Raw genomic sequence first — 23,083 nt, 5'->3', positions numbered from 1 at the left:
TCAGCTTAGTATTTTGGTGTTTTTAACTTCTGGTAAGTTCAGGTCTGCTCTGTTCCTTGTTGGTTAGAATTTTGTTGTAGTTATTTTAAATCAGATTTTTAACTTGAGTTCATACTTCAGGAATTTTATTGCTACAAGCTAGAGTTGAGTTTTAGATGATACAGGTTCAGTTGGAGTTTTTGGAACAGGCGAATTACCATAGAAAAACCGCATAAGGTAGTAGTATCCTTACAGGTTTTTAGCAATTACCGGCTAGCAACTACTGATGTGTTACTTTTTCAATATACATCATGATTAGGATTGCTTATACTAAACTATGGGAAAAGATTCAAACTTGATACTAACCGGGGTTCAGGTTCACTTGTGCCTGTAAAAATCGTGGCTATGCCTAGTTAAAAATCACTTGAAGAATTCATAATTGAAACAGGAAGATAATGGTCAAATAATAGGTGGAGCATTATGCATGTGCAGCCAGAAAAATGGGGAAGGGAAGATGGAACTGATTTTAAAAATGCTGTCTGGAAATGTTAACACTTTGAAACAGTCCCAATATTAATGGTGTTGTCTACACTTCTGAAAAGGAAACAGCCTTAGATTGTGTTTGAGAAATTCAGGAAAGGGGGGATGCACCAAGTAGTAGGCAAAAGGGGAGAAAAATAGGTAAGTTATTTTAAAAGTGAAATGCCAAGTTGTGGGAGAATAAGATCTGAGAGACTGTAGTTTTTGTCAGTCACTTCTCCCTGCCTGCTGTGCCTTCTTCCCCCAAAATGGCAAGCAAAACTACTTCAATTTGAACAAATTCTGACCATAGAAAACTTAATGTGAGATTATTGGTTCGAAAAGTGCTTTCATGAGAAGCTTAAAATGGATGGGGTGAGGATGTAGCTCAGTGAGTTACACCCCTGGCATGTGTGATACCCTGGGCTAAGTCCAGCACTGCTAAAATAAAAGGATGGGGTTTGTCAACTCTGGGGGTACAGTAACATTATTAGGAGGAGGGAAAACAAATTTTCAAGGCTGCAAGATAGGAAGTGATTAAGTACTAAGACTAAAAGTCTTACAGAAAAATTTGGTTGCTGGTGGGTTACATGATACAAACTAGCTTTTGAGGGTCCCTGGCTGTGCTGCCTTAAGAAGGCAGATGCCTTAATAGACAGCAGAATGAAATCCTGAAAAGAATAGTGAGGCATGAGTTAGCCAGAAAGTGACAAAAGGAAGCATTTGTTTTTAAAGCTTGAAAGCATAACCAATAGCATTTGTTTCTACCTAAGGACTAAAATGCCTCATTTGAGGGGGTTGAGTAACATTTTTCTATAATAAGCTCGCTCAGTACATTTTTTTTTAGACTCTTAGGAATGTTTTAATGGGTTCTGCGCAGAAAAAATATTTTAATAGCTTTGTGTACACTTGAATGTGAAGACGTAGTTGTAGGTTTATGAGAATGATTTTCCTTAGTGAAGTAAAGGGTAAATAATTTCCTTTGTGCACATAACTGAGTGAAACTTGTAGCAGAGGAAAACTGTTTGCTCACCAGTCCCTCCAGTAGTCATTCAGCTGTTTCCCCCGGAAAGGTGAATACAACACACATAACCAATGCCATTTTTTTCCTAAAATGCTTAAGATGGTTTTGAGTCTAAGCTTTTTCTAGAAGCCTGGGAAGTGGAATTTGGAAAACTGGGTTCAAGTTTGAAAGCTTTTAGTAATAGTTAATGAAAGTAAGAAACATAAGTTAGAAGGGACTATTAAAAATAAATTTATTAGTAATGAGAGCCACAGTTTATTCTTAGTGCCTAAGCTTATGGAAACTATGGAAAGCCCTTTCCTTGGATGATTCTTGGCTTGGATTTTCTTGGTCATAGCTGACCATTCCTCAATTTCTATATTAAAATACGAAGATTTTAGATCTAGCCAGTGCTTTGGAGTCATCCCCATTTTGTTTTCTTAGTATTAGTACTTCAGGTACATGTTTGTAAGACAAGCATTAAAAGTACTTTGCCTGCTAACTCATCTTGAAGTGCCTTGTCCAACTGAGGCTTACTGCTAACCTTTATAAATGACTGACAGCTTTGAAGGGAGGGGTCAAAGTAATAGTATGTCCCTTAAGTGTGTTGGTAGAAAAACATTAAAGAACAAGGGGTCCACAATTGATCTTGACAAATGTGTTAAACACTTGTCTGTCTCATGCCAAACAGCAGAAGATACGATTTGGTTGAAATAACTGAAAAAATGTGCACTTCTATTTCACATCCTTGCCAATTGAGTAAAAATACAATGGATTAGTTGTCCTAGGACTCGATTAGTTTATAAGGTATTGCAGACTGGAAAGTAAATATTCATAAAGTCAAAACCAGGGTTGTTAGAAAATGTAACAACTACACATTTTATGAAGACATTTGGGGATGTCAAGTCCAATACTGGGATAACTTGACGTCTGATAGGCCAGGACATTGGTAATCACTGCATGGTTAGGTGAGTTTTTAGGGTCCATTAATGGTCCTTATTAAGACAAGGAACTACATAGTCACCTAATTTGCCCAAGAAGAAAGGGTTTTGCTTTTAAACGTAGTTGCATCTCTGGGTATGTGAAAATTCACAGGCTAGTGTGGAAAAATGTCTTCAGGTCTTTTGCATTTAAGTCATGGCTTGTTAATGGCGTAACACTCAGCACTAGCACAGTGCTTAAGAAGTTATTCAAGGATTGTGGGCTGGACAGCTGACAGCATCCAATACAAATAGTGACTAGTCATTTTTTCCTGCTTTGCCAGTCCCATTGTATAGAAAGAATCAGCTTTGCTCAATGAAATACTTTGTATGTGCAAACACTTGAAACATTACTATAAATTGAGCTTAGCCACCAAGAAGAGATGGCCACAATAGACGGTGAGCCCTTAGGTGTAATCTAAGTGCTTCAAAAGTAACTAAAGCATATGTAGAGAAGAAAAAACAACAGAGCTTATTTGGCTACTTTTGTGAAGAAGATGGGCAGAGGTAACTAAATTTGAGGTTATCTAGTTAAGGGAGATGGGAGAGTCAGGGAGAAGTATAAGAGTAAAAGGCTCCAACATACATTACTTGTTTTTGTGAAGGTAATAAAGCAAAAAACTCTGCTGATTTTAAATTTCATCTCCTTTTCCTTAGTCTGTCCCTGTGAATGTGCTGTGTGGAGGAGTAAAAGGGCCCAACTAAATGTGTTCCAGTGATTCCAATAGGTACTCCAAATTAATTGCTGCTTGTATATTTAACAGTTGTTATGTTAGGCTTCCAGGAGCAACTTCATGAGTTTAAGACTGGCAACCAGATGGACAGATTGTCTTGATTTTCTAATTTGCAAACCTGAAGTATTTTGTGTTTTTTGCAATTGGCAAGTCTATTGCATTATATAGAGTGCAGAATACCTTTCTGTCCTTGGTTTCCTAAAATCCTTTTCTGCATTTTTATAAAATAACAATTTTAGAAAATCTGGAAGATAGATTGAAATCTTTTGGGGTAATAAAGTATAAAAATCAAAGTGAATTTAAAGTTTACAAGATGGAGGGAATGCGGAAACGTTCATTTCCTTGTTACCAGTACAGAGAGAGCATTTAATCTACTCTTACAAGTCTGAAACTATTAAAGACTTTGTAAATTGAAAGAAAATTTGTTCTTCCAGCTAATTAAGTACAGGGAATAATGTTTTAGGTGATAGGGAAGGACTTAGTTGCATTTCTGATAACAATGTCACTTAAATGAAGTATGACTTACGGAACCTAATGGCTTCAAAAGTAGGCAACTTGGGATTTCATAACCTTCCCTGTGAATGTGAGAAAAATTCATAAAGATACAGAGAAACATTTAAAATAAACTTTGAGTTTATGTGGCAAGGAATGTTTCATTTCACATAACTTGTCTTCATGGTATAGTGGAAGAAGCATTTTCTTAGAAACTCATCTTTTAATATGCACAGATTATTTTGTCCAACGAGGGTGTGTCATGATAGGTGGGTTAAAGTGTCCAGGATTATTCCTAGAAAAACAAGGTAACACCTGTTCATTGACCTATATAGTGAACAGCAGAAACTTCCAAAAATACTACTACCTTATTCTAGAAAATGGAAGCATATGGTGAATGCAATGGCTGAAAAGCCCTGACATACCTGCAGTGGGGCAGGAGGATCCTGTGTTCAAGGCCGACCTGGGTTATCAAAAGCAAAACAATATCTGCAACTCGTGTAGTGCTCACATTACAAACTCTGAAATACAATACTTCGAGATTTGTTAAGTTTCCCCATTTAAGAAAAAGTTTAAACATTTCAGAACGGAATTTAATGTATGAGAATAAGCTGTGTTACTAAAAGACCACTGTTTTAGGTGGTAGTGGATACTGGCTTGATAATGACCTGATGATTACTGGACTATTTGAAGATGCTTCAAAAAATTATTCTAGAGAACCATTATTTAAATCTGAATTACAGAAATCGTTATAACTTCTCTACTTTACTCATTAAGGTCTGCTTACCCAAAGAATAGTGTATATTTAACTTGACTTTTAAAGGGGTGCTTTGACCCCTGTCACAGATTTTTATCTAGGAATAGAAGGATCCAATCCCTATTTGATCCCTAGCTCTGTGCTGAAAAGTGCATAAACAGGAATCCTGAATTTATTATATAGACCTCCTCGCATTATATAATCGAAGCAAAGGGAAACCAGCGATGGAGTTAGAGGTACGTAGACTAAAAAAGATGCTTGCAAATCAAATAATGGTTCTAGCATAGTCAATATTGCTGCCATGCTCAGCCAATGTAAGTCACAAGTCCAGAACAAAGCTGCTAATTGTAAATTCCCTGAGGCCCTTTTACTATGAAGGAAAAGTAGTCAAGGAAAAGCAAAGGGAGGGGTAAGGGAAGGGGTGGGGGGAGAGAGATGCATAAAGTACTTTAAAAGTTTTCAAATTAGGAATAATATGCTACAAAAAGTTTTCAAAACTAATGACTGCAATTCTATTTTAATCAGCTATTTAGCTGGTACCAACTGCTCTATCAACTAGTGTGAAAGTTTGGAGTTAATGGAACAGTGAAAGAAGCAGTGTGCTGGAGGCTCTTGGAGAGGGCACGGAAGGTAGGTTAATTTTGGGTTTAAAATTTGCAGTGATGGTTTGGATGGGGGACCTCAGATTTTTTTTTACTAAGCATCCAGTCATTAACATTTATTGACTATTTTGTGCTGGATACTTTGGAGATAGTTTCTTACCAACAAAAGACTTAAGTGCCAACTACTGTAAGCACAAACTAGTGTGAGCAGAAGACAAAAGGGAAAGGTGACATTCCCAGAGGTTTGTGAGCAAAAACTGGCAAGTTACAGAAGCTGGGAGAGTAAAGACTTGAGTCAGGCAGGGGAAGAAGGTGTACAATGGGAAGTTGGCAGAATTTGAGATTGCTGTGTTGAACAGCAAGGTGGAAATAGATTATTAGTGATCGTGTAAATACATGTAATGACATCCTAAAGGCTTCAACTGAACCGTGTTGTAACTTTGTTTTTATTCAGGTCTTCAGTTTTGCATTTCTGCTCAGAAAAGGAACTGACCTTGTTAATGATGAAGGCATTGGAAAATTTTACCAGCCAGGAGGTTTCTCATTCTGGGTAAGATGTAATTGCAGAGGGATAGAATTCAGAGACTTGACTTAGTCAGCTGCCTAATTTTGCACACTGTGTTAGTAGACTGAAACTGAGCAGCTTGCTCTTACTGATTAGTTCATCAGAATTCTCCCCCTATTCATTTTGGTCTTGACCAAGTCATTGACATTTTTATATGATGCAGATTACATTCACTGTTGGCTGTGAGGAGGCAGATCTTGTAAACTCTTTTCCTTCCCGTAAGTTTTTAATGTCCAAGACTGCCAGATTTAAAGCATTTCTCTGAGAACATGTGGTTTGACAAAGTTCACTAGTAGTTTTGGTATTTGGCAACTGTACAGCTGGTGCACTTTGATCCTCCCAGTGACAGCCACAAGGAGGTCAAGCAGAGAAAATGCTCTCAGTCTCACGCTTCCTTTGAAAAGTTGCAAGAGACTTCGTGATATTGTTGGCTGATCCCCACACGTCAAAGTACCAGGACCAGTAGTGTCTGGAATCCTGCCTGGTGTCTTTTCTCCCCTCCACATTTCTCTGTCATCTCTTACTCATCTAGCTTGTTTCACTTAACAGATTTTACTAAAAAGAAGTGATGTTAGCACAAAAATAACTGGGTATTTATGTGGTTCAGTGTTGAGTATACATTTTTTTAAAAAAGATTTAGTTTACTTTTAAATGGCTTCCTTGCATTAGTGTAATAAAATATGTATCATTCTGCAAATTATTGCACCAGACTTGCCATACTGAAATTTCCAGACTGAAATACTAGTGCACACTGCATATTTAAATTCAAAACTAATTTCATATAAAAATAAAACCCTGCATATTACCAAAAAACAATGAGGGGACTTGGAAATGTAAGGTTGTAATCTTTGTTTTTACGGCAAGTTTATTTTTTGGTGGGACTAGGGTCTGAACTCAGGGCTTCACACTTAACAAAGCAGGTACTCTACCACTTGAGCCACACCTCCAGTCCCTTTGGCTCTGGTTATTTTGGAGATGGGGTTTTGCTAACTGTTTACTTTAGCTGGCCTTGAACCTTGATCCTCCCAATTTCAGCCTCCTAAGTAACTAGTGTTACAGGTGCGATTTTACTTCTTGCAGTCTCATTAACTCACTAGTTATTGCACGGAAACTTTCCAAGTATAAGAAAGAAAGACTCTATCTTACACATACTTTATTTACATGATTGAGAACTTTCTTACATGAGGGGATCCTGGCGGTTTCTGATTTTGGGAGTTGTGTTTAAAGGTTTCCTATGCTCAGCTGCTGCTGTTGCTGTTGGCTTGTTTCCTTTCAGGATCAAGGTGGGTGCTTTCATATAAAATCTTATTTTTAATTCCTTCTCTGGCAATTCTTTCCTGGATCCTTTGCTTTGCATAGTTATACCTACAATGGAGCCTTGTAAAAAAAAATTGAGTGAATTGCTAAATGTATAGAGTTGCTGTAGAAATTAATTTGATGAATTTAACTTTATAATCACAATTTAAAAATGTTTACAGATGATTAAAATCAAGTAATAGAGTGCTGTTTTTTCCTTACTCATCAAAGTGTCTACATAAAAGGATTTCTATCACTGCAGCTTAGTGGTTCTTTGCCTGGTGTACAAGCTAAGTAGACCCATCTAGCGGCAATGTTGGGTTTGGCTTATCCTCAAAGATATTTGAGGTTCATTCATGTTTTACGTACTCAAGGTACTAACTTCAGACACAGTAAAACAGGGATGAATAACCATTAGGGTGAACAGTTGAGGTCTTCCTATAAAGCATAGAAAATACAAGTTCTTGTTACTCTGTCTGTGGTCACTTGTCTAAACATTCAGTGAATGCCAATAGGTAGATAATTGATACATACTTAAAGGCAAAGGCATTCCAGCAACATTGCTTTGTAAGAGATTACCATTGAAGTCTGTAAAAATGAAGATTCTTCATTAAGTTTAGGAATCTCCAAAAGAAGGTGTGCTTCTGAATTAGGTAACACGTTACAATGTCCAGGATGGGCATTCTGGAACACTTAACAAACGTACCAGCATCCTAAAGTCACCAAGATAAATCCTCCTACTCCAACATCACATGATCTTCTAATTCTACCTGTCAAAAATAAGCATAACCACTACAATTAGAATTTAGTTATATATTAAGTGTTTTTATACACAGAATAAACACATACTACAAATACTCACTGGTTAACAAAAAATGTCCAAGTCCAGCCACCACAGATCCTAGTGAGCCATACAATAGTGAGTCCCGCGCACAGGGAATGTTCTCAACATCTAAAATTCCTAGGAGCTTGAAGGTCTAGGATAGAACAAGACAAAAAGGAACCTAGATTGAACAAAATATTTTTAGTTAAGGGTGATTTGGCAAAGATTACAAGCACATTCTTACCCGTTACATTTGAGGATTAAACTAGAGTATTTGTGCTATTTATTCAGCAGCCTTGAATGAGTTGACATCTTTGATTATTCTGTTGTAGTCTGAATCTTTAAATTGGAAATCCTAAAAATTTTGATCAGAAAACTATGCAGCAGTAGTAGTATGCTTTTGTTGGAATAATTACATTCATTATATCTTGTGAGCTCTTGAGACTTCCTTGCGAACTAAAAATTCCAACAGATTGGGAGGTATAAATGAGAAAAGCCACGTTACTCGAACCCGTTTTGCACATGACATTTGAATAGTGCTAAGTGAAAATTCCAAACAAAGACTTATTTTCAGATATTCTTGGTGTTAACTAGGTGAACATCACTGTTACAAGAATAAGCATTTCATGTTAATATGAACATGGACAGTACCTCTTCCAGTCTCAGTTTCCTTGACTGAAATGAGGTTCACTTCGAATTCAGTTCACAGAACTTGGTAGTCACAGATGTGGGAAAATCTGGGAATCCAGAAAGCTGGATTTAAGTGCTAAAATGACATCTTTCTAGTCTACATTGGAATCATGGACTTGTTTTCTCTAGTATGTTTATATGGATGTCTGTCACTCTTACCACTATTTTATGGCTTTAGGGAGGGCAGGAAAGACAGCATTCCTGTTAAAAGTCGCAGAAGACTGGGTTTCACCTCAGTTAAACCTCCCCCCCCCCCACCCCAGTCTTAGAAGGGCTGCGGATGTAAGCTCAGTGGTAAGAGTACTTGCTAGCACATCCAGGACCCTGGCTTCTATTCCTAGTACCACAAAAACAAGTATTAGGAAACTTAGATGATACTATCGATTGAGTGAAGTGGTGATGACTGGGGAAAGAACAGTAAAAAGGCAAGTCAGATTAAAGGCTGAGAAACAAGATGACACAAAAGTATTTTCATTCATGTTTTTGCTTCACTGGCTTAAGTATCTGCTGGAAGATAACGTGACGTGGTTCGTATTAAAAGTAAAAATTGGGACTGGTGGAGTGACTCAAGTGGTAAAGCGCCTCTAGCAAGCATAAGGCCCCAAGTTCAAACTCCAGTACTACCAAAACAATTTTTTAAAGTAAAAAAATCCTCCAGTGTATATATTTTTAAATAAAGTAAAAATGATTTAGATGTTTGTTTCCATTTTTTGTTTGCCTTTTCTGTCTCCCTGTCCCCACACACCTAACAAGATTACTCCATGAACACAGTGGGTGCTTCTTGTGGTTGCAGTTTTTAAGAGCTGCCTGCACTGCCAATCTTGACATTGGCTGAGGGTGGGCTCAAAGCCAAGAGGAATGGGGTGGGGTCACTGCTATGCTGATAGGGAATGCTAGGTTCCCCTGGAAACTAGATGCTGGTGCCCAAGCCAGAAGAGCAGCAGGTTGTGCTGTAGGAGAGGATAGGATGCTATGATAAAAGACTAAGTTGGCCAGAGGATGTAAGCTTTTGCTCTACTCTCCATTTTTTAAAAAGCACAAGTCCCTTCAACTTTTGTGGACTTCAGATCAGACAAAATATAAATGTAAGTGCCAGTTCCTATCAAATGCCCTGAAACTTACTTGTCAAATACCTGAAGTGGTGCTAAAATCAGCCACTAGGTATCTGAGGTTTTAAGAGATTTAAGCTCTACCTTCTGACAGACTGACTGAGATCTGGGGTGGGTCACTGGAATCTGTTCAGAAAATGCTGGGTGTTATCTGATGACTGTCAGGTTGGAGAAATACTGCTTTAGCATCACTTTAAAAAGCTAGGAATAGTGGGATAATCTTGGCTACTTTAAAGACAAAACTAAGTGGGAGTGCCAGAGATGGTGTTGCTAAACATTAAACTATGAGATTGAGAAACCCAGGCCTACTAATTTTAAGGGTAATACCAGGCCCCTTGCACGCCTGACAGTTCTCAAGTTCTCTGGTTAACAGCTCACATTAAAAGGTTGGTAACACCAGGAAAAGTGGAGATGAAGTCCTGCGCCACTTCACTGTATGGAAATGTCACTAAAGTGGATTAAAGACTGAAAAAAAAACACAACTTTGATATATAATTTAAAAGCAGGTACTCATTCAGTGAGAAAACTGCAATGAGCTGGCTAGCCTTCATACTGACAGTGCTTTTTAAGATGCTGGGACACGGATGGTCTGAAAACACTACAAGATAGATGCACTTCACATTCCCTTAAATAGTGTTCAGTACTGTGGGGTGAATTCTCGGCCTCCAAGTGCTCCACTAGAGCCAGCCCCAGGAGTTTGCTGATTTTAACAATCGTTTTCTCTGAGTTGTAACGGAATGGTCACTGACATTCTGGCACCACCACATTCAAACCCTTAGAGATTAAGGAAACCTTAATCACCTAGTGTTAACAAAAGCTTAAGAGATTTCTAGATCAAGCTGGGGTACCTGCATCTGTGCCCCTACTTCCACGTTCTGTGTTCTGCTTTGTACAGGGTGACCTGGACTGTCTTAAAACTTCAGATGTGCTCGACTGCCCTCCTACTCAAGGACTTCGCTATCACTTTGTTTTGTGTGAGTTTATTCGTTTTAAATCAGAACACTTCCTACCCAACTACCATCCCATTTTTCTACTCCCTTTTTATGGCCAAACGCTTCCCACTCTTCCTTTACCTCACATCAGTGATCCACTTAGCCCCACACTCCTGGGAAACATCCACTATGCAAACTTCACTGCACATCCCAGCGTGGGACACAGATTGCCATCTGTCTGTCTTCAGATAATGTGTGCTGGTTTTCTACGTCACCAGCCGTTGCTGTTTTGCAGACTGTGAAGCAATCCTTTCTCAAATCTCTAAAGACTTTCAGTTAAATGCCATTTATGTAATGGTGACTTCAAGTTTATGAATCAAACCCTAGTCTCCCAAGCCTGAGTCTCACTCACCTGCCTGTTGACTCCTTTTATATGCTTAATAAGAACCTTGAATTTACATTTCTGAAGCAGTTATTTTACCTCCAAACCTATGCTGTGGAGCCCAAACTGGCCTAGGACTAGCGGTCCTCTGCTTCAGCCTTGTTAGTGCTGGGATTACAGACATGCTGGTTTATCGAACCTTCCTCTTAATGGCATCTCAACCACATTTCAGGCCAGAAAGCTGAGTCATTTCTGATTCCTTTTATCCCTTCATCAAATCCAAGTCTGGAAGGATCAAAATACATCCTCCACCAAAACACTTTCATTGATTTCTGCTATTGCAACCAAACTGCCATTGGTTAACAGCAGCTTAGATTTTTTATTCCACTCCTAAAGATGTATCAGGTACCTATCGTTCTTTTTGAAACACTTTACATGGCCTTTGATTATACTCTGAATGATATGTACTCACTGCCTCTGCTATGAAGGCCCCTCATGGCCTGGCCTAAGCCTCCTTTTGTATCCCACTCCCTTGTCTTCTAGACACACTGGCCTTACCATTACTCTAACAAGCCTACGTGTTACTACCTGGCACGTGGCTGGCTCAGTAATGACGCATTCTCCCACGTAGAATGTAAGCTTCATTAAGAAAGTATTTTGCCTGTTTTGGAACAAGGGTGTGTCCCTAATTAGTGCCTAATAGTAGGTACTCTGGAAATATCTTTTGAATGAAATGTAAATTTAGCTGTTAGTTTCCTATTTTTCTTTAAACAAAGGTGGAGGAAAGGCCGTTTTTTTAAGGGCTAGTTCTATCTAGTATGCTAGCTCGGTAACTCCCCTCTTTGCCTTAGGTTTCCTAACTGCCATTTTTAAAACTTTAATAGCTATGACAAATGTTCACAAATATTTACTGAGCTAATAAGGCGACTCGATATGCTTATCGAATATGGGCAAAATAACATTGTACACCAGGAGTTTACAACATCGCTGAAAATACGAGCCATACACAAGGAGGAAAACAAGTGCATAAAAATTTGGTAAAGGTCGCTCCCAAGTTGGTGTGTGGTTCAGTGCTACACGGGCAGCAGCAGCTTTTCGGAGGCACCAGGAGCAAAGGTTTATTTCTGGCCGTCCTGAGGTTTGAACTCGGCCCTTCCGCGAGAGCAGTCCCCAGCAGGTGAGAAAATCTGAACACTGCTTTCCCGGGTTGTATTGGAACGGATTACTGACAAGTTCTAAACAAATAACTGCTTCCTTTTCTCACATTGTACTGGGCTGTTGATCAGACTTAACACGTTAATTTTATTTCTAAATTTTGACGGGCACTACTTTTTCATGAACAATTTGCTTGTAAGGCCGTATTTTCCCGACAAATCTGTCTTAAGGCCTGTAGCCATTCCTCATTTCAGCTATTTTTTGTTTTGTTATTGGTGAGCCAAATAGGTCCATAGTGATCACTTTTTCTTTTCGATTTCCAGTGGATTAAAACCACCCTGTAAGCAATCGCGGCTATCGGTGTCCCACAAGGGACAAACATCAAGATCCCAGTATTCACCATAAAACTGACCTAGAATTTAGGGGCTTGAAATTCTGATGCAACTTAAAACATGCAAGTCTCGAACAAAACACTAACTTATGTTCCAGTGGTCTGTATGTGAGTGCATAAAAACAAAGCCACCGATGGTGTATGAACTGGCAAAAACCGTTTCGGTATTAAATACGGGAAATTCCATCCGGGCTTTTGTTCGTGGAGAGCCGAACTTAGGGTGACCGCTAAAGACCCTGCGGGCACGGCGGGTCACGTGTCCAGGTCACGGCTCTGCTCCGCGCGGCCTCCTCCCCCCGTGGGCGCCCACCTTCGCCCTGCGGCCCCCGCAACCCCCCCCCCCGGCCCCGGCGCCCGCCCGCCCGCCGCCCCGTTACCTTCCCCTTCCCGGCGTCGCCGGGCTCCGGCGCGGCGGCCATGCGGACGAGTGAGCGCAAGCGCCTCGAGCCCCGCCCTGCGCCGGCCCAGGCCGCCTCCGCCCCGCCCGCGCCGCCCGCCCCGCCCGCGCCGGCCGCCATCTTAGGCAGCGCTCCTGCAGCCTCGCGAGGCGGCGGCGCCACCTTTGTTCAGGGGAACGGGTCGCACTGTCTTCCCAGCGCGGCAGCCGACACTGGCCGAGGCGCGGGAGGAGGCGGGCGGAGGAGCGACCCCGACCCAAGCTCCGAGCCGGCCGAATCCAGCTGGCTCCACGAGGCCGTGCGCATCCCCAGCCCCTCCTCCGCCCCAACCGCCATTTCTAACCGTCGCGCGCGCGCTCGTGTAGGGCGCCGGGCGCGCGCCGGGGGGGCGGGGCTGCAGCGGAGGGCGCGCGTCCGCGCCGCTTTGTCCTCTGGGCGGGCGGCCCGCGGCCGGAAGTCGTCGGGGCCTGCTGGGCGGCCCTCGTGCCCTCCGTGTCCTTTGTCCTTCCGGCCCCTGCACGGCCCTTGGCACCCCGCCCCCCGCCCTCCCGGCTGCCCGCCTCCAGCCACTGGCGCGCCCCCGCCACCTCCCTTTCTCCCTGGCTCCGTGTCGCGGCCTAATGGCTTTAGAATAGCACGCCCGGTCCTGAAGGAGACGGGGACAAAATGGAGGGAGCGGCTCGCTGGGGGGGGGCGGGGCTGGCGCGCGGCGTCCGGAGCCGCCCTCGCCGCGTGGGACGTCGCCGTGGTCCGGCAGTCGGTGCATCCGCCGCGATGGCCTCCCGTGTGGGGAGCCGCGCAGAGGCGCCACGCCGCGGCCACCCCCTCTAATCCGGGACGCGCAGATCGGGGGCGGGGACACAGCGTGGCCTGCGCCGCTGTGTGGGACAGGACAGTGACCGCGTCCTGGCAGGCCCGCCGGGATCAGAAGGCCGTCCTGTCGACCTTTGATTGCGACTGAAAAAAGGCTGAGCTTGTGGCCTGGTTTAAAAGACTCTGCTACGAATCCTTGAGTTTTTAGTATCGCGAAAGCTGAATGCCTAGCCTGCGTTCCGCAGCGTTTTGTTGTTCAGCCGGTAGCGGGGAAAGCAATGATGCGTTCTCCCCTTTCCCGCACCCCTCTTAAACCTAAGCACAGTAGTTTGGTGGGCTTTTTCCAGTTTCCCCTGTTCTCGATCAAAATCCGCAACCGTTAGCCACAGCGTTGGCCGCGTGGGTGCTGGTCAGCGCCTGCCTGGCCTGCATGAGGCCTGGGTTCGATCCCAGCACCGCCAGAACAGCAGGGAGCCCACAGGCGGTGCGGGCCCCACGTCCTACGCGTCTGTGTTGCCATCGGCCTTCGTCTCACGGAGGCCCCAGCTGTACACACGTCAATGGCTGCTCAGTGGCTCACGTGTCTGCTGAAGTCTTGATCTTTTTTCACTAACCCTCACAGTCCCTCGGTGAGCGTCTTTCTAGGTCGTCTTGGTGGCAAGTTCGGGCTTCCTGTCGCGTAGGTGTCCTGCAGTGGACTTAAGGCGCACACACAATACAAGTGTTAGTAAGGACCGCTCATTGACCCTCAGGGTGCTTCTCTTTTTCAAACATTTTAACTTTTTCCTGAGCATCAGGTTAGCCAGGGGATGTCATTTTAGCGGTGTTTGACGTCACGCCTTGCGCACGCGGGCTTACCTGGCTGGAACAGGACACGCTGCCATGCAGCCTGCTTCTGCAAAACGGCAGGGGCGCAGGGACTGTGTCTTCACTGAAGTTTGTGTCGAAGACAGTGAAGCTGTTAATGTAAACTTTGAAAAATCCAAACTGACGTTCAGTTGTCTTGGAGGAAGTGACAATTTTAAACATTTAAATGAAACTGAGCTTTTTCACTGTATTGATCCAAACGATTCCAAGCTTAAAAGAACGGACAGATCAATTTTATGTTGTTTAGGAAAAGGAGAATCTGGCCAGTCATGGCCTAGGTTAACAAAAGAAAGGGCAAAGCTTAATTGGCTTAGTGTGGGTTTCAGTAATTGGAAAGAGTGGGAAGATGAGTCGGATGAAGACATGCCTAATGTTGGTCGTTTCTCTGAGATGATGAACAGCATGGGTGGTGGATGAGGACGTAGATTTACCAGAAGTAGATGGAGCAGATGATTCACAAGACAGTGATGATGAAAAAATGCCAGATCTGGAGTAAGAAGTATTGTCATCACCTGGATATTGAGAAAGAAAGATAACCTGCAAGATTTCATAATTGAGAAAATTCCTGAGTTGATAGCTCTAAAGGCAAATGCTGTTTTTGCCTCCGATAACCCATTTTTCAACCTGTTTGTTTTGTTTTGTTTTAAAGGCTTCACTAAGGGTTGATAATGTACCACTGTATGGGGCAGTTTTAAGTCAGCTAAGGCAATATCTTTCTGCGTGATCATATCCCAGCTGAGGATCCTAGGCAATTGATACAGCAGTTGTGATAAAGATATTTCACTAAGTCTCCTTTACTTCATAACATAGTTACTGACATGATAGGAAGCTCTCAGCTCAGGGAAAGATAACTAAATGTTAGATTCTAGAACACAGACTCAAAAGTGGCTCAAACAATTGGCTGATACTTTAAACTGGTAACTTGGCCATTCCTCCGGTGTATCCTTCATGATTGTTCCACTGAAGTTTATTTTTCAGAAAAAATTTCCTTCACATTATTGTACATAAGTGGTCACTTGTCAGTGTTCCAGATGTATCTTAGCTAAAACTAGTGAATGCCCTAACTTAGATGGTTTTTGAAGCCGATACATTTGCTGTTGTTTGGCCCTTAAGCTTTTCCATCTTAGCATGGAGGACGAAGAAAGCTGTACATTGTTGCTTGAGAGTCTGTACAATTTAGACCAGATTTGTATTTGCACTGTCAGTATGGCAAATGGGTGAGAAAAATGTTAATACACTGTTGGATTTTTTTAATTTCTTTTTTGATTCAGCTTATAATCGGGCTGAAAAACCTCAATTTATGTTCATGACAGTGAGGATGTTTTTAAATGTCTACATTCTTTCTAATAAACTGTTGGAAGATTAAAAAAAAAAACACGCTCGGAATTTTGGAAGTAATCTTCCATATGTTTCCTTTTCCACTCATCGTTTTCATGGTCTCGTCCTTTTCTGTAAAACATCCATTTTGGTTCCATTAAGCAAGTCTACTTTTTTTCTATTTCATTTATATTTTACATTTTTTCTACCTAGCATCTGTTTTGTGGCGTTTTTTCTAGTTTTTTACACTGACTACTCAACTCGCTCCTTCTCCATCTTTGTCAGTTCTTAATGAATGTATTCAAGTCTATGGGATTTCTCAGAATCCTTTTGTCATACCTTTAAAAGTTGGATGGGGATGTTCCCATTGCTACTCTTTCCTTAATTTTCCATGATTTCAGCTTCGGTTTGTTTCCAAGTGCATAGGTTTGGAAATAACTTTCTTACTTATTATCATTATTTTTAGAGGCGGACAGCGCAGGAGGACCTCATCGCCGCAGCTCGGGCCTGTGTCCTGCGCAGACGCAGCACACGCAGGACGGCTTGGAAGGCAGAGTGTCGCCGTCGCCCCCAAGGAAGCTGCACTTGGCATGGCCTCTGCAGCCTGGCAGGGGACGTCCTCCGTCCAGGTTGGGGGCGGGGGAAGCGGGGCGCTCAGCGCAGCACCTCCGCCCTAGACCATGACTTTGTTATGTCTGCTTTTTAAAAGCCAGGCCTGGTGGTACACAGCTATAATCCCAGCACTGGGGAGGCTGAGACAGGAGACAGAAACTTCAAGGTCAGGCTGGGCTACAAAGCAAGCCCCTGTCCCCATTTTGGTTTTCTTACCTTTTTTGTTGTTTTATTTTCCTTTACACTGTAGCCTGTGTGTTAGGGTGAACAAAAGGGAAGTCATGTTAGGATGGACCCCCACCCTGGCCTCAAGGGAATGGTGAATTCTCACCTTGGGGAGCTGGCTGAGCACCCATCTCCCCTGGGTTCCCTAGCAAGCATTGATCCTGGAAAAACTCTCCCGCCCCGCGAAACTTCCCCTGCAGACCCTTCCCCAACCTGCCCCGCGTCTGAGCGGCCTGGGCCCGCCTGGCCCCTGTAGTCTGCGCTTGGCGTTCAGTGCCTGCGTGAATGTGGGTTTTACCTGAGGGGGATTTTGCACACGTTTCATGGGTATTTGGAGAAAAATGTGCGTCCTCTCTGACAGCACTGAGTCCAGCTCGTTAAGGATGTGCGTGTAATTATGCATTTAAAGGCATGAAGGACAACGGAATTGCACTGGGGCTGGGCCCGGTGGAACAGCACTGCCTGGCACACACAGGCCCGGGTTCCGTGCCCAGCACCGCAAAGGAAAAATAGCACTTGTATACACAGTTACAAATTTACATGCTATATAATACACACAATACATATTTGTACAAGTGTGTAATCTTTTTGCTTTATACTATATGCCATGTGTCATATATTAACACATAAATATATAATAAATGTGTTACATATATTTATAATAAACATAAGATATATAAATACTATAGAAATAATAGCAGTAAATAACCTTATTGTCCTTCAATAATCTTTTTTTTCTTCAGTTTTTTTTGAGACAAAATCTTGCTCTGTGGCCCAGGCTCACCTTGACCTTGAAAGCCTCCTGCCTCAGGCTCCCAAGAGCTGGGATTACAGGCTCACACCACCAAGCCCCCAAATCTTACTGCAAGCAACAGACCCCAACTCTGGTTAGCTTAAACAAGAAAGAAGTGTGACACTCAGTGAACGAAGTGAAAGTGAAAAAGCAGGTCTTGTCAGGACAGCCCGCAGGGCAGGTGCGGTCTGTGGATCACATGAACTTCAGGACGACATTGGCTCTGTGGGTCACGGTGGCCCACCTCGGTCTCATTCCTGCCACTGGGCCTTGTTTCCTACCACACCACCATCTTCCTGGGAGACTTGAGTGTATTTGCCACCAGGCGCTGTGCTCAGGGCCCCTGAGTGTGCTAGAGGTGGCTGAAGTCCCTGACACTGCCTGGTGTGTCCACTGTCACACCTGCCCATGAGGGGTGTCCACCATCAGAAGCCCCATTCTGAGAGCTGGAGTGGCAGGCGGGGTGAGCTGTGGGATGATGGGGGGGTGGAATGGGAATCGCTTTGGGGCTGGTGAGGTTCTCTCTGCTCAGGTGGAGTTTTCTATACTCAGGTCTGCTGGGTTCAGAAGTCAATCTGATCTCCACTCTTTCGTATGGAAGCAGGATAGGTAGATGAGGGGACAGAGAAATTGAAAAGAATAAATGCTAAAAGAGCCGGACTCAGAAATCAAAACTAAAAACTTAAACTCCACCTCCCAAGGCCAAACTCCACCTGGTGCCTGGCGATGTGCCCTCTTGTTCCCACATTAGCTTCTGCGTGGTGTGACATGGCCAAGACCGCCCTCCCCAGGGCTGCGTGGACGAGGGTGTTACGCCCTTGAACCTCCAAAACTGCTCTCCCTCAGTAGCTCAGGCTTCGAACTGAGCTCTTCCTGCTCTGCCTCCCAAGTGTCACCAGGCCTGAAGCTGAGAGCCTACTCTGCCTCTCTGCCATAGAGGGAATCATGAGCGTCCCCAAGGCCTGTGTGTTGAACACTTGGTTGCCAGACTGTTGGAAGGTGGTGGAACCTTACAGAGTGGGGCAGGAGGAAGTGAGTCACTGGGGGGACATGGTGCTGGAGGGGATATTGGGACCCTTGCCCTTTCCCATTTCTCTCTTTTTTAGTCTCGACGTAGGTGACTTCCTCTGGCATATGCTCCACTCTAAAGTGACAAACCAAATGATCGTGCACCTAAAACTTCCAAAACCATGAGCCTAAATTAAAATTCCCTCCAAAACAAGCCCAAAACAAAACAGAAAAACCAGGAAATAAAAACTGAAAATCAGAACAGCAAGCCCCCTTCCCATCACCTCCTTTTAAATGTGTTAAGTTACAAGAAGGGAGCCATAGAGGGCCTTCTCTGAGATGTTAGCCAGACAGAAAACGAGAGGCCGTGTCACACAAGTGTCCCTGTGTTCTGGGTAGCCCTAGCCATATCTTCATGTTTTAAAACAAACAGGCCCCACCTTGGCCGTGTTTGGGGTAAAAGAGTAACCCTGAACCAGTTTTTGTAATGATGAGGGCTTGCTAGAGGACATGACAGGTGTATTCTTGCAGCTCAGAAGTATACACAACCTACTGAAAAGTCGCCATTTTCTGTGCTCAGCAAGCAGTAATGAATTTCAGGCAGGAGATGCTTGTTGCCACTTGTTTCTGTGCTCCCCACTTTATCCTGTCACACCATAGATCCTTGCTAAACTTGCCTGTCAGACTCTTTTTTTTTTTTTTGTGAGACCCCTCAAAATGCTTTTCCACTATGGATCTCAAGTTCCTGTGATTTGCATGACTGGGAGGCTGGGGGACCCCTCGTCCTTCCCACCCTCCATCACCACCATTCAGAAGTCCCACTGCCCCTATGTGCTGCTGTGGCATTTTCCCGGCTTTCCAGCAAGTTATCAATTTATCTTTATGTTCCCTTTGTCATTTCAATAGACTTTGGAGTAAGAAATGATAATTTTGTGAGTAGTCAGTCCTCTGTAGCCATCAATCTGAATTCTCCTGAGGCAGGACAGATGAGGGAAACTGAGGCATGGGGACAGCGGCCAGGAATTTTCAAATAAGCACCGTTCTCATGAATAGCCTGATTAAAAACATATAGACACTGCTCTCTGCTTTAAGGCTCACACCCATTCAACAAACTGCAACATTTACTAAAAAGAGGGAAAGAGCAGCTCTCTCTCTCTGACACTGTCCACTTGCCCAAAAAAAATTAGCGCCCTCTGAGAACTGAGCAAGGACAGCTTGTCCTGGGAAAATGACTCCTCTGGGCCCAAAAAAAAAAAAAAAAAAAATCTACAAAGAAAAATACTCTGAAGGGAGCATCTGGCAGGACCCAGCCTTTGTTAAAGGGATGTTCAGACATCTATGTCAAATTTGATGTGCAGGCCAACCTTGAAGTCTCTGGGCCCAGTTGACAGAACGGTGTGACAGCAAAAATGATAAAATATACCATGTGCACTTTTCCTAAGGTGAATTCAAGTCAAACCCCCAACCCACTTTTCACCATAAACCCCTGACGATACAGCATCATTGCACACAGGTCTGGGCTGTGCATTCTTTGCTTTGCTTTACTAATAAACTTTCTTGGTTGCTATCCAAAATTGTTTCTTTTCAACAACATCACAAACTCAGTACCCAATGGTCAGACAGAGGCTTCCTCCCTTTCAGAGACCTCCTTCTTGGAGCATGGCTCTGGTAGGACTCTTATTTTCCTCTCCTGCTCCTTTTCCCTTAAGTGATACATGTATGCTTTTAGGTCTTGCGGTGCTACCAGGATAAGGGTTTTTTTTAAAAACAAGAAACAAGGAGTGGGGTGTACTCAGCAGCAGAACACTTGCCTAGCATGTGCGAGGCTCTGTGCTCCATCCTCAGCACTGCAAATTTAAAATCAATTAGGTAATGTAAACACAACAACCAAAAAACAAGCTGTGCCCATGGGCTGTGGGGCTCACCACACTTGAGCAACGTGGAGCTCCATGGTGGGTACGTGACTGGTGTTTAGGGGAAAAGCCCATCTTGAGAGTCCCCACAGAGTAGGCTCAGCCACCATCCCAGTGCATCGAGTGTAGAGATGAGGAGTGGTGAAGGGCAGAGAAAGGAGATTCATTCACTGTGGCCTTGTAGGGAAGAACAGGTAAGGGGTTCAGTGACCTCAAGTCCGTCTTCAAGAGGACCACAGAAACTTTGAGGTTTCACAGGAAAGGGAGAGAAAGAGGACGCACACTGACAGAGCAGGTAATCTTAGTCAGTTCTGTGGTCTGACCCATCTTTTTATGTTAAGTTGTGGAATTTTATAAATAACCTATGCTTGATTTTAAAAACATGGACCCTTTCATGTTAGGCTCTGTGTATATGTGTAGCCAAACCCTGCACATCCTGATGAATTCTTATCTTTCTTCTGCTTTTGCAAGGTGTTCTGCAGAAGTTCTTTTTTTTCTTTTAGGAGGTACTGGAGTTTTGTACTCAGGGTCTTGCACTTGATATGTAGGTGCTCTATCACTTGAGCCAAACTTCTAGCCTTTTTTGCTTTTAGTTATTTTTCAGATAGGGTCTCACTTTTTGCCCAGGGCCTGCCTTGGACTGTGATCCTCCTACATACAGCCCCTCATGTAGCTGGGATGACAGGCAGGTACCATTACACCTCACTTGTTTGTTGAGATGGGGATCATGACAACTTTTTGCTCAGGCTGGTCTCAAACCCCAATCCTTCTAATCTCTGCCTCCTAAGTAGCCTAAAATTACAGGTGTGAGCCACTACACCTGGCCTCTGGAGAAGTTCTTGTCGCTGTTGGTGGAGTAGATATCGTCCCTTATCCTAGAGATGTTTATCAATGCGTCCTGTCATCTCTGGAATCAAGGTGACTGCAAGAGCGAACGTCTCAGAGGAGGAGACAGATGCAAAATAGAGGCAGAAATGCTGAGTTTTCATCCTGCTTTTAGTTACCCCTAGGACATTTGCAGGCCCACTCGAACAGTCAGTGCTTTTAACAAAAGCAGTTTCTCCGCAGCTGTTAATGGGGACAAGAGTCACCGTGTGTGGCAGTGACTGGTACAGTGTCTGCATGCCCACCTGCCAGGGTGTCAGAGTCATTTGCATAGAGAGTCAGAGTGCAGTTGTTTTCATGGATCCAGGCTCCCAGATTGTTCAATTTTAGCTTGCGGGTCGTATTTTCTGTTCAAATCTCTGATTACTTTCACCCATACATAGTACGAAATGTTTGGTCACCATGGGGGCAAACATGGTCACAGATCATCTGCGTTCCTTCAGTTTCCTGCGCGGACGTCGCCACGCTGTTTCTTCTCTAAATCTCTGAAACACCGATTGGCTTCAAGTTTTCCAAAAGCTTCCATGTCGGGTGATCAACACAGGCCGCCAGCTCGGCTGCTGTCCTCCGGGCACACTGCCGCCTCCCTCGCCATCTGTGTCCTCCCTCAACGCACAGCCTCTCCTCCTGGACCCCTTTGCTTGACAGGACCCCGGTCTCAGGAGAGCACGCTGGTAACTTCGAGTTGCCAGCTTTTTGACCTTGAACGGATTCTTCAGTCTTTCGGTTTACAGCTCCCATCTGTAAAGCGAAGATGTGAACAGTCCCTTTCGTGTAGTTTCTGTGGGATCAGTAAATGTCCAGTTACTTATTATCTCCACAACTGGGGACTTCCTGTCTGGCCTGGCACATGGGGACCCCACCATGAATTGTTATTTCCCAGCCGTCTTAGGGGCAGGAGTGTGTGTGTGGCACATATTTTTGGCAGTACTGGGGTTTGAACTCAAGGACCTCATGCTTGCTAGGCAAATATTCTATACTTTGAGCCACACCACACACCCCTAAGCCCTTTTTCTTTAGTTATTTTTAGGTAGGGTGTCTCCACCCCTTTTTTTTTTTTTTTTTTACCTTGGGCTGGCCTTGGACTGTGATCCTCCTATTTAAACCTCTGCCTCGCTGGGATCGCAGAGCTGTATCACCATTCCCGGGTTGTTTGTTGAGGAGGAGGTCTCACTTTTTGCACAGGCCATGATCCTTCTGATCTTTGCCTCCCAAGTAGCTGAGATTACAGACACGTAACACCACGTCTGGTAAGAGTGTATCTTTGCACGCTACCATTTGAACCACTCCACCAACCCTTTTTGGGTTGGTTATTTTTGAAATAGGGTCTTGCTTCATTCTGGGCCAGCTTGGACCACAGTTTTCCAATTTGTGCTTCCCAGCATTGTTGGGGATGACAGGCCCATGCTACTGTGCCCAGCCATTGGGGTCTCGGTGACTCTTTACCTGTGCTGGACTGGAACTGCAGCCGTCCTGGTTTCCTCCTCCCAAATAGTTAGGATTACAGGTGTGCACCACTGTGCCAGGCCTTTTTTTTTTTGATGAGATCTCATTATGTAGCTCAGGCTGGTCTTGAGCTTATAGTCTTCCTGAGTACTGGGATTATAGGCACACAGCACTACGCTTGGCTGCCATTTTTGTGCTTTGTTGGTGATCTTGCTGTTTAGACAACCCCTAGCTGAAATCCTGAAATGCTGCCTAGTGCTCACATGTGTAAGCAAGTCTGTGATGTGCTTTTCAGAGGACTAGGTGATAAGCTTTCTTCAGGCATAAGTTACAGCACTGTTGGCTGTCGGCTCCATGCTACTGAATCAGCAGTGGGTGTGAGGCTGGAGGAGTGGCT

The 23,083-nt window shown here is 43.8% G+C and overlaps 1 protein-coding gene and 1 pseudogene across 1 annotated transcript; one reads left to right on the top strand and one right to left on the bottom strand.

Moving 5' to 3' along the window:
- Positions 1-3,830: 3,830 nt before the first annotated feature.
- Cox20 (cytochrome c oxidase assembly factor COX20) lies at positions 3,831-12,914 on the bottom strand. The gene is made up of 6 exons (XM_020185349.2): positions 12,787-12,914; positions 7,790-7,904; positions 7,634-7,697; positions 6,813-7,008; positions 4,133-4,170; positions 3,831-4,002 (listed from the first exon to the last, which is right to left on the bottom strand). The coding sequence occupies exons 1-4, from the start codon at positions 12,826-12,828 to the stop codon at positions 6,870-6,872; spliced, it is 360 nt and encodes a 119-aa protein (XP_020040938.2). The 5' UTR covers positions 12,829-12,914; the 3' UTR covers positions 3,831-4,002; positions 4,133-4,170; positions 6,813-6,869.
- Positions 12,915-14,243: 1,329 nt separating this feature from the next.
- Positions 14,244-15,864, top strand: LOC141413990 (prostaglandin E synthase 3-like; annotated as a pseudogene).
- Positions 15,865-23,083: the final 7,219 nt, after the last annotated feature.

The sequence above is a fragment of the Castor canadensis genome, chromosome 11, assembly GCF_047511655.1.
Source record: "Castor canadensis chromosome 11, mCasCan1.hap1v2, whole genome shotgun sequence".
Taxonomy (NCBI): Eukaryota; Metazoa; Chordata; class Mammalia; order Rodentia; family Castoridae; genus Castor; species Castor canadensis.
The sequence above is the reverse complement of the archived record's forward strand: the minus strand, read 5'-3'. Positions and strand labels throughout refer to the sequence as shown.